Genomic DNA, 12,131 nt, shown 5'->3' with positions numbered 1-12,131 from the left:
CTACGGCAGCATCACTGGGATTCAAGGAGCACTGAGCAGTAGTGAAGCGAGTGCAACAATGTATGACCATCTCCGTCACAACAATTCCACTCTGCCGTTACTGTCCGAAAGCAGATATAGATCACCTCTGTATCTCTCTATATCCATCTATCTCTATACATGCACAGATCAGATAGATCAATATAGATCAATGAATGTGTGTTCCAATAAAAACTTATGGACATTAAAACTCTAATTTCATAATTTTCATATCACAAAATATTTTTTTTCCTAACCATTTAAAATGCAAAAGTCATTCTCAGATTGCAGGCCATGAGAAAAAAAGCAATGGGCCACAATTTTTAGCTCGCAGTCCGTAGCTTTTGGTATACAGCATTACCACAGCAGACTTCCAAACATAGCAGGGAATTCCTACCTGCTAGGAAAGAAGCGATCCTGTCTATGTCTGGGTGTAAGTTATCTATATTGATCAGTACAAAAAGGAAGGGAGTAAGGATCAAGGGTGATTCTGGGCAAGTCATCTTAGTTCACACTCCTGTAGGATCAGTAATCATATGATTTAGTTCAAATATAAAAAAACCATAGGTATCGCTATTTAATAGCCTGCCAGTAACCACTGTGCTCTTCTGTTCTACTTCTCTATCATTCATCTCCTTTCTTCTTTATCAATCAAAATTTAAAAGTCAAATCAATTTTCATCTTCTTCTAACTTCTCCTGGTCTCACTGGTGTCATAAATTGCACATCTATATGTAAATATGTTAAGCTACTTGTGTTATTTGTTTGCATTAAAAACTATGTAAGAAAGGAGCCTGTACCTTCTCTATTTTTGAAATCTAACTTAAAACTATTTTTCCTTTAAATAAGAGGTTCAGTATTTATTGTGCTCTGAAGTGCAATTTCAGGATGGTCACATAAGAAAGTTTATTCTTTTTCTAGCACAACCCTGTTCTAATTGTATAATTTTATGGAAGTGTTCTTACAGTATTTTTTGATTATAAGTTAGAACGTTTAGTAATCAAAGGATAAGACAAAATAAACCACCAAATAAAATTCTCCTCTCAAACATGCTTATAATCTAGTTAGGGTGATAAGGCAATTGTAAGTTTTTTTAGAAAGACGTTAATTAAACCAAGTATAAGGCAGGCACAATATATAGGACCTTATGTAGCAAGTAAACCTGAGCTGGATCTTGAAAAACAGGCAGGCTTTGAATTGGTACAAAAAAGAAGAAAAGGGTATTTCCAGAAAGGCTAAACTTATTATAACTGCAGAGGATGGATTTTTAGAGATCATCCTAAGCTAAAGCAAGTAAAATACTTGCATAAAAGTTTTCTTGTCAGGAACAATTAGGAAGTTTCAGAAAAATAATGGCAGATGGTAAGTGAGGACAAATTCTGGGCACAATCTAGTTGACTGTTAACAGTAAAACCTGAAATTTCTTAGGAAATATACATTTTTTTCTTTAGAAAACAAATCAAACATTCTTTTGCTAACTGAACTTTAAATCTTTTTTTACAAATGGAGAGTAACGAGAGCATTGTATTACATATGCATTCTTCTTACTAATAGCATCTATGTTTGGTGGCAGAGCCTCATCTCTAATAGCCTACGAACACTGTTCCAGCTTACACTTGATACCTTATCTTATATATTATATTACATTTAAAAGTTCAACATTTTTCAAACGTGTAAATCATCTCCATTTTAGATTCAGAATAACTTATGGCAGAAATGATAATGTATATGATGTAAGAGATTCAACTGGCACTGGCATCTAAACTTTCACTTCAAGGACAAAAGTACAAATCATCATCACAGTACTTTTCGTACTTGAAAAAAGCCTGAAATCACAATCTATATAAACTATCAATTTAACATATATTCAATGAACCACAGTAAACTGCATTCCTGTGAATATGGGAGTGGGTTGCCATTTCCTTCTCCAGGGAATCTTCCCAACCCAGGGATTGAACCCAGGTCTCCCACATTGCAGGCAGACGCTTTAACCTCTGCACCACCAGAGAAGCCCTATTCCTGAGCTGTTAAATTAGAAAAAGAAAAATATGATACTTTCTCCATTAATACCTACTATATATCAATGACAATTGAAAAAGACATACTGACTGTAGAGACATAAATGCAAATTACACACTACTTACTAAAACCTACTCTACTTAAAGAATATGCAGCCTAGGAAAATGAATGAAACAATAATCTGTCAAGCCAACTGGGAGTTTTCTCACATGAAAAAGTTATAATCAGGCAAAACTGGGAATATGTCATTAAGACATTACTAATAAGGAAGAAAATATGATGGCAACCTGACCCTATGGCAAGTGAAGATGATAAGCACCATATTTTGGAGAAATTTTAAAGTTGTAATACTGAGTTGGGAGGACGGAAATGTTTAACATTTACTAATACATTGCTAATTTTATTTTCACTGACTTTGTTCTGTTTTTCTGTACTTTTAATCAAGGTTTTAAAAGTTGAACAAGTATTCAAGGCTATGAACTAATTTCTGAGTGCTGCTGTGGCAGGTATTTAATAATTATCAATACTTAATCTCTTTGATTCAGTTATTTATAAAACTTTTAATAATGCCCAGTTTTACTGTATTTTTGTCCAGGAAGCACATGCTATGAAATTTCTAGTTTTTAAACACTTATTCAGAGATTTTTAATGGCATAAGGTATTCTTTTTAATACATGAAACCATGGAAATACAAATGAAAGCATTAAGCCTACTTACAGAATATATAGCTTCATAATTAACTGTCTTAATTCTAAGTTGTTATTTTAATTATATCTCTATAACCATGAACCTTTATCTTACTTTAAAATTTAAAAAACAAATCTATTTTTTGCATTGTTTTCCTTTATAAGTTTGATTTTTTATCTTCAACAAAACTTTCTATCTCAACTACTACCTTTATATTTCTAGTATTTATAATAAAAGATTCTACTAAGGAATTAAATATAGTTTTAATTATATTAAAGCCATAAGGTTGTCAGGAATGAATATACTATTTCCCCTTGATCTGTATTATAGAATTTTTAGTGGGTTTGAATATTTTTACTTTTCTTGTTTACTTTATTTAAAGATGTGTTTTTAAAATCAGCTCAATAATATTCCTCTCTGGATACACATGTAACTATAAAAACTATAGGAGAGTGAGTCTACCCATAAGTAGTAGCGTGGAAGGCCAATACCTAGGGATCCCTATGACTTTGTACAAGAAAACCTGTCCTTATAACCCACCTGCTAGGTATCAAGATTAGAGCCAGCTATTACAGTATTCAATGTCTGAATCAAACTTGCTCATTTAGGGAAGGTTCATACTTCCACTCATGACTTTAGAGATATTAATGAATTCATAAGACAATCTTACAGGTTTATCATTCAGAAGGGAGGCAAAATACTACATGACAATTTTATTTTTAATCTCTCCTCATTTGAATGCATGTCTGATTAATCTCCATAAATACTGAGAACTATATCCTTAATTTTTGAATTTGAAATTCTTACAAAACATCTTTTTTCGTAAGATGCATGGATAGTTTAAAATTAAAGATAGGTAGTGCTCATCAATTTAGCATGAGAAAACTATCATTATCAGGAAGACTTGAGAACTTGATAGAAAATATTTAAACCAACACTAGGGACCAGGAAAGAAAGATGGGAGCAAATTGAGAGGCAGTGATCTGAAACAGAATCATAAAAAGAGAAGTATAGAAAAAACCAAACCTTGGAAAAGCCCACTCAAATATTTAGGGTGACATACACACCAAAACATGTTCCTGACCTGGATCCTGGATAGACCTAGCGACAAAAATATTGTGGAAATGGATATGTTAATCTGATCGTGCTATTAAACATTCTAGTCACATAAATTAATAGTCTATCCTGATTCCAAGTATTCATAAAGAAATCTTCTGTACTCCGTAACTTCCTATATGAATATTAAACCTATAGGGTCAGAACAATCTGGTCAATGTTTCATGTTCTTAGTTTCTCTCAGCACTTCTCATGGCAAATGATAGCATGTTGGTTTTATACATCAGTTCTTTTGAGGTTGGTTCAGCTCTTTCCTTTGCAAATAAACCCCTAAAATACTACCAAATAAAGTTGTGGGCTTCCTAGATCAAAAATCAGAAAAAAATATAACATCCTTGTAGGATCTTACTTTAGTACACAGTGACTTTCCTTTTTTAACCTTTTCTAAGAGCTTACTTAATGCAACAAATGTACTATAACTTAACTTTCCAGATTACAATCTATTATTACATCCAGCAAAGAGTATCCAACTATAAAATTCTGGGGGCTTCCATGGTGCATCAGCGTGTAAAGAATCCGCCTGCAATGCAGAAGACCTGGGTTTGATCCCTGGGTTGGGAAGATCCCCTGGAAAAGGGAAAGGCTACTCGTTCCAGTATTCTGGCCTGGAGAACTCCATGGATGGTATAGTTCCTAGGGCTGCAAAGAGTCGGACAAGACTGAGCAACGTTCAATTTCCTACAAAGAGGGTTTCTTTAAGGAGGAACAGCAGCTCAGATAGAAACAAGCTTTTATGCCCGCTTTAGCGACTATTGTGAATCTAGATGGCATACCTGAATGCTATAATCTCTAATAAAATAAATTACTATAAACCATGTAAGTTATAAAAAATTTTATCTCTTGTAATTTACATTTAAAATTTAATGCTGGAATCATACACTGTCTTCTACCTCACTTAATGCCATGTAGTTTTTGCTTTTTCAAGGAAAGATCAAAATAATTTCCTGTTACAAAAACTTCCTTGCCTGTGTTCAGTTTTAACAAACTGGACTAGTGTATCATGATACAAGGGCTTCCCTTATGGCTCAGCTGGTAAAGAATCCGCCTGCAATGCAGGAGACCTGGGTTTGATCCCTGGGTTTGGAAGATCACCTGGAGAAGGGAAAGTCTACCCACTCCAGTATTATGGGCTGGAGAATTCCATGGACTGTATAATCTATGGGGTCACAAAGAGTCGGACACAACTGAGCGACTTTCACTATCATGCAAATACTGACTAAATACACTAACACTGAACTTAAGTTATAATATTAATACAGAAAATAAGCCAAGCAGATTTCTGATAAAAGTGCTTCTATTTGCCAGATTTAGGGGAATATTTAGCATTTAATGCAGAAACACAATTTATACCATTTAAAACTGGCTCCCTGTTTCTACATTTAAAAATTACTGGCACTTCTTGGTTGGCAAATATTTTTCATCTTTATCACCACCAATAACTTAATTTCTCTTAAATTTAAAGTTCAGATGTTCATGTTAACAACTTAACTGAAGAAGTCAAGTATTTCAGTCTTAAAAATCTTAATAAACTGAGCATTTAGAGAACATGGTTACTAATGTGATCAGTTTAGATGATTATATTTCATCAACTTATGCAAAAATATTGCTAGAGTACTACTGCCTTATTTTTAAAACTTAGAAAATCACACAAAAAATATAGGTTGTTCAATGTTCACTGATTTTATATTAAAAGGGTATTACACCATCAATTCCTAAACTATACTTCTGTAAAGTAAATATACATTTTAGAAAAAAATTAAAATCTTAATTTGATAGACAACAATAAGCAGAAATCAACTGAAATGTATTAGGATCTCTATCTTAATTTAGGTTAAAAATAACAGAAATATGGCTCAAAGTATTTATGTGTGATTTAGTCAACAATGCAGTTAGTTAGTCATACCCAGAAACAAAAGTTAATGAAATCCTGGGTTAAATTAATAAAAGTATATGTACTGGTCACTGAAGCTAATACTGCCACTGCTTTCTATAAAGCTTAGATATTCTAGAATAAGCTTTCCATTTTAAACATCCAGATTTTTAAAAGGCTATGGATAAACTGGTGGTTATATAAGAACAGCAGCCATAATACTAAAGAACGTAACCAACTACATTACTTGATAAAACCAGAGATATTTAGCTTGAAGGAAAGAAAAATAAGGAAAATTATCTTCAGGTATCTGAAATATTTTCATAAAGTAAGTCTTGTTTTCTGTTGCTCCAACCAAAATATTAAGAAATAACAGGCAGAAGATCCAGAGGCATTTATCTCAAATGGAAGAATGAATTTTAAAAATGACTTCTACCTAATGATAAAACAGTACAGTTCACAAAGCAGTGTATTTCTTGTTACCAAAAGCTGGATGATAGAGCAAAGGCGATATAAAAGGGATTCCTGGGATGTATTATCTTCCTTCCAAATAATACAGCCTAAAAGCCTTCTAATTCTGAAGCTTTCATGCAAGTATGAATTACCTGGATTCTTGTTACATAGAAGATTCTATTCAGTTCTTCTAGGATAAGGCCTGAGATTCTGCAAAATACTGATGCTGGTGGCCCAGGGACCACACTTAAAAGAGCACTTTAAAGGGCTCAGAATGTACTTTTATCAAATAATTTACTTTAGAGTTATATGTAAGCTTTTTCCATGAACAAGCACATCTACCACATGAAGAAGGGAAAAAAAGTGAAAACAAATTTAAATGTTAGAGAGAAGTACATTTTAAATTCTAAAAATTCCATTTGATTTCATATAATTAAAGTGAAAATTATACAGTGGGGACTTCCCTGGTGGTCCAGTGGCTAAGACTGCAGCTCTGATGCAGGGGGCCCAGTTCAATCCCTGGTTGGGGAGCTGGATCCCACATGCCACAACTAAAAGCTCCCCCATGCCACAACAAAGACACAGTGCAGCCAAATAAATAAACAAATAAATATTTTTAAAAAATACAGTGAAATAACTTACTGTGGCTGGTAAAGGAAGAGATCAATAATGTTATCACGCCCTTTGGGGTGATTGAAGAAAACAAACAGAGACCAATGAATGAGCCATGTCCGCTGCTGAAGAGACTGAAGTGGAGAACTCACAGACTAAAGGATTAAAAAATGTATACAAAGGAAATATTAATATATGAGAAAGAGGAAAGGGAGTAAATTATTGCTAATATCGGAATTTTAGTTAAAATGAGAACCTTCTAAAGCATGCGCACTGTGATCATTATGATCAAAGTCCAATCTCCTAGACTAGACTGCTCTCTACATGACCCCTGACAGGCAGAATTTCCCTGTTCTCAGAGACAAATTCAACAATGTCCACTGAGCCATTTTTAGAGACTCTAAGTTACATTCATTTCAGAAAACATTTTTAAAAGCAAGCACTAAATTAAATACTCCATAAAAAGAGGTTTTATTAGACACTAATAGGAGATGAAAAATGTCTTCTGCATAGGACTTTCAATAAAGGGTAGCACTAAGAGTATTATGTCTTTTCCACTGAAACAGGTAAAAGAGGCATTATAGCTCTAACAAAAATGAAAGCTGAGTTATTTTCTCTAACAGCCAAAAGAGGTTTGACAACTTCCTTCAAGGAGATTCAGTAAAATTAATCAACCCACTAACCCACTGTGATTTTTAAGTCAGGTGAACATTGTAGTTTAGTCTTCCTCCCTCCCATTCTTCCTTCCTTTTAAAAGTACACAGCACTTTTCCTATCAAGAAGTATGAAGGATACATAGAAATTTCAGAGAATCACCTTAAAAAGGTGTAACTCACATTATTATCTATGGTCTCTTTTAGCCGTGTCAGGTCTTCCATGGCTGCATCCCAATTCTGCATTAAGATTTCAGAGGCCAGTTTTCCCCAGAGTGAACTCAAAGCATTTCTATCCGTTGCTGGAACCTGTTGAAGCCATCATAATTAATTATATTCTGAATACTCTGGAGGAATAGATAATGTTATACCCTACATATCCACCCAGCCTACTAAAAAATCTAAAGCTCTCTTCCCAAAACTGCCCTTTATTTGGATCACACTGGTTAAGCTGACTCAAACAGCTTTCATTTAACTTAATTTACTAAAAATACTCAGGTCTTTGATATTCAGTCTAGATCAGAAAATAAAGAGTAACCTAAAACTAGGATACAGCACCAGTGTTTTAGCATAATCCATCTCAGATAATTTAATCAGGGTTTCCCTGGTGGCTCAGATGGTAAAGAATCTGCCTGCAATGCAGGAGACCTGGGTTTGATCCCTGGGCTGGGAAGATCCCATGGAGAGGGGCATGGCAACCCACTCCAGTATTCTTGCCTAGAGAATCCCAATGGACAGAGGAGTCTGGTGGGCTACAGTCCATGGAGTTGCAAAGAGCTGGACATGACTGAGTGACTAAGTACACAGCACAGCACATACACAATTAATCAAATTTTAGAGCCCTAAATCTTTGCCAAGAGTTAAGATACAGAAGCAATTTGTTGCTAAAAATTCCTGGAGTAAAGATATGGAAATAGTCTTGTGGATCTCATTTACAATTTAAAAAAATTTTTCAGAACAAAAAGCTTTCCAAATTACAATACAAATGGAAAAAGTCACAGAAAGAAAAGCAGGTGTATTGGCTAATAACATTAATAATTATCAAAGGAATATGCAACGAGCAACAAAAGTTCATTTTCTTATACAATCCTAAAACCATGAAAGGTAAATAAAAATTTTTTATCTTCATTAAAAAAGAGGGCAGAAATGATGCATGGAGAGCATAACTTGTTGAAAATTATACCTCTATTCATAAAAGCTATAGATCTCACACTGCAATTTTAACCTACCAAAAAAGAGAAATGAGGGCCATGCTATCTCCTCTTGCCATTGGCAGAAGAGTATCATAAACCCAAACATCTATAAAGACTAGGTTAACAACAAAAACAAGTAAAGCCGGACTCTCAAAAAGCAAGGCAAAGAAAAGCTGATTATATAATGACTCTGAACTGTGCTAAAGTAGCAGAAGCAAGTGAGTGTACTGGAGGCAGAATAACTTTTTCATTGAAGCATTTACATGGTGGTATTAATTGTAAAGTACCATTAGTACATATTATAATTACAAGTTAAATAAAATTGTATGGGCAGGACTGGAAATCCAACCACTAAATTCTGGCTCTACCACTATAAACAGCTGAACCATCTGAGCTTTAGCTTCTTCATCTACAGAATGAAGATACTATCAGAACCCACCTCAACTGTTGTATGAGTTAGATGACATAATACATGTAAAGAATATTACATCATCATCTGACACATAATAAAAACTCAGAAAAGGTGAGTCATTACCAAAACGATAATGAGAATAGAAATGACGATACAGAGTACTATAGGTTGCCTTAACTATGAGGATTAAAACCACACCTAATTCAGACTCAGCCTACACTGAGAGTCTTCCTTTGACAGCAATAACTAATCCAAATATACTGAAAAATATATAACAAACTCTTAGAACAGGAAAACTCTTAGAACAGGCAAATAGCAGAGACTGAATCTGCAACAGTAACCAACTCTTAGAACAGGAGAATAGCACAGAAGAATTTGCAAATTAAAATTGGAAACATAATGAAACCACTGGTTCTTATTACTGTTACAATTTATGTCCACAAAAAAACTTGTATATAAATATTCTTATCTTTATTTGAAACAGACAAAATTCAGAACTAATCCAAATGTTTATTAATGAATGAACAGAAAAACTAATATATTCCTAGAATGTAAAGAATCAAACTTCTGATACATACAATAACACAAAGACATCTCAAAAACTTGCTAGCCAAAATATGCCAGGCACAAGCTTAAAAATATCATTCCTCTTAATATGAAATTCTAGAAGGCCACTCTAATAGGGATGGAAACCAATCAGTAGATGAACAAGAGATGAGCTATGACTGCAAATGGAAACAAGGGGTCTTTCTGGGGTAAAATATTCTTTATCTTGATTTGGTAGTAGCTGCACAGGTATGTGCATGTTAAAACTTACTGAAATTAAACACTTGACACAAATATCCATAAAACTATTGTTCAAATCACAAAAGAGAAGATGTTTGATCCTTACAAAGAAATCTAAGTACTAATATTTCACTGAAATTTAAGATGTCATCAATTTTAAGGTATATTAATTATTTTAGGTCAATTTAGGACACATCTCAATTTCAGATGTTAAAATGGGATGAACAATGTATGAAATACACATCTTTTACAGTGACAAGCAGAACACATCAGATCCAAATCTTCAGGCAAGATTCTAAAACTCAAAATAAACAAATAAATACACTAAAAAAAAAAAGAAATGAGAAGATTTTAAAATCCACCAAATCATCATTACTCAACCTTTCTTGACTCAAGGACAAGTACCTTTAAACTGAATGACAAGTACTGAAGAGTAGGAAATTTTAAATTCTAAGTGAATCACATACACAAATATGATCACCAACAGTCCCAGCATCTTAAAATTACTTTTATTTCAAATAGCTGTTGGATGAGGGGAGGGGTTATATTTTGAAGCCAGACCAAAGACCACAGTGAGGACAAATTCTAACAAAATAATTAAAATACAGTGATAACAACTTTCAAAACAAAAAAATTTCCAAAATTCCTACCAAATTTATTCTACCATTTCAATTTAAATTAATGAATTTCTTACAGAATTAGTCCAAGAAGTTTTGCAGTCAAAGAGGATGCATTTAAGTACTAGTTGGTATTTTCTAAAAGCCACCAAATCTTTTAAAAATAAAAGTAGATTCTAGGGTCACACAGCTTTAATTTATACAACACTAACCTACAATAGGTCACTCAGAGAGTCAAATTCTAATCTCGTATCATAGTTACAATGGTTCTTTCATAGCTTATGTTTCCCTAACCATAGATTTAAAAGACTAATCAACCGCTAGGAAAGAATTTAGAAATGAAAACACGTCCTTTGCAAAAAAATAAAATTAACTAACCAATAAGCAAAAACACTGACAGTATTTATCCCAAATCTAATATAGATTTTATAATACAAATACATAGATTTTATAACGGTGTCTATCTATATCAAAAGAAAAAGTAAAATAAACCAGCTTAAAACTTAGCTTGGTTAGCCTTTATCAATATGCCAACATGAAATAACCAACTCCATGTAACTCAATTTTTCTGTGGCACAAGATGGGTCAAAAACTTTAAGGTGAATTGCACCTAATTTCTGAGTACTGTCCAATCACTGTATTTTGATTCTTAACATAAAACATTAATTTTGTATCTGGACCATGGTATTCAACCACTAGAATGTCACCTGAGTTCTATCATAAGATTTGCCAGGTGATGCAAAAGCTTAAGATCAATCCAGAATTTTTAAAAGATAGGAAACCAACTGAGATCTTCTTATTTTACAAAAGTAAATATAAAAACTCTGCAAACTTTTAAAGTATACACCATCTATCTGAGCCACCAGGGAGGCCCCATACATGAATCACATGCAGAAATTTTCAGACTAAACCATACTACATAAACATGATAATACTATTAAAACTAAAATATGTAATACATGTTAGGATAAAAAGCTTTTTGTAGCAGTGCAGCAAGTTTTTTTTAATTCCCAAAAGGTTCATGCATACTACTCTGGCTCAAGTCCATGTCATTACAGTTGGCTCTTCATACCAACCTGCTTTCAAGGGTGGATATGCTAGAAGAGTTTCAATATCTGGATTTCCAGCAGGTACCTTAAGTTTCCATGTCTTAGCAAAATGGCACATTCACTCACTGACCAGCAACAATAAATTTACTGTGCTAGAACTCTAACATGACACTAAATCTTCATTCTCAAAATTCACTCCCAGCATTAACAAATGATATGAATAACCAACTCTTTTCATGTACCTGTAATCATATCAGGCTTCTGATTTTACAATCCTCTTCTAAGCTGTTTACATTTCCAAAGTAATCAACTTTTGCTCTCTTAAATCCTTCATAATATTAAAAGTAAAACTGATGGAATTTTCTGATAAGCCACTACAAATTTAGCATCATCCATTACCTTCAATGCACTTGCAAGCTAACCACAGCTAAACTGCAAATTAAGAATTCATTTACAAATAGGAGTAAAAGAAAAAAAAATTTTTTTACTTTCAAATCAAACTCAGAAATAAAGTGAAATCTATTTCTTTGAAAGGATGGTACTTTTAAAAAACAAAGTTGTCTAAGTATTTTTTTAAAGTGTAAGATTTATTTAATAACACCAAACTCTTCCTTCCCTTACAAAAAAAGGAAAATTTAATTTCCTAG

At 33.3% G+C, this 12,131-nt stretch overlaps 1 protein-coding gene across 1 annotated transcript in view; it reads right to left on the bottom strand.

Moving 5' to 3' along the window:
- EIF3E (eukaryotic translation initiation factor 3 subunit E) overlaps window positions 1-12,131 on the bottom strand; it is a 47,536-nt gene that overhangs the window by 21,608 nt on the left and 13,797 nt on the right. The window contains exons 6-7 of the mRNA XM_052651645.1: window positions 7,611-7,736; window positions 6,805-6,929 (exon numbers count right to left, since the gene is read on the bottom strand). Coding sequence (XP_052507605.1) covers window positions 6,805-6,929; window positions 7,611-7,736 — 251 coding nt within the window. The remainder of the gene's footprint in view (window positions 1-6,804; window positions 6,930-7,610; window positions 7,737-12,131) is intronic.

Source organism: Budorcas taxicolor, chromosome 14, assembly GCF_023091745.1.
Source record: "Budorcas taxicolor isolate Tak-1 chromosome 14, Takin1.1, whole genome shotgun sequence".
Classification (NCBI taxonomy): domain Eukaryota; kingdom Metazoa; phylum Chordata; class Mammalia; order Artiodactyla; family Bovidae; genus Budorcas; species Budorcas taxicolor.
Note: the sequence above shows the minus strand (reverse complement) of the source record. Positions and strands in the feature narration are given on the sequence as shown.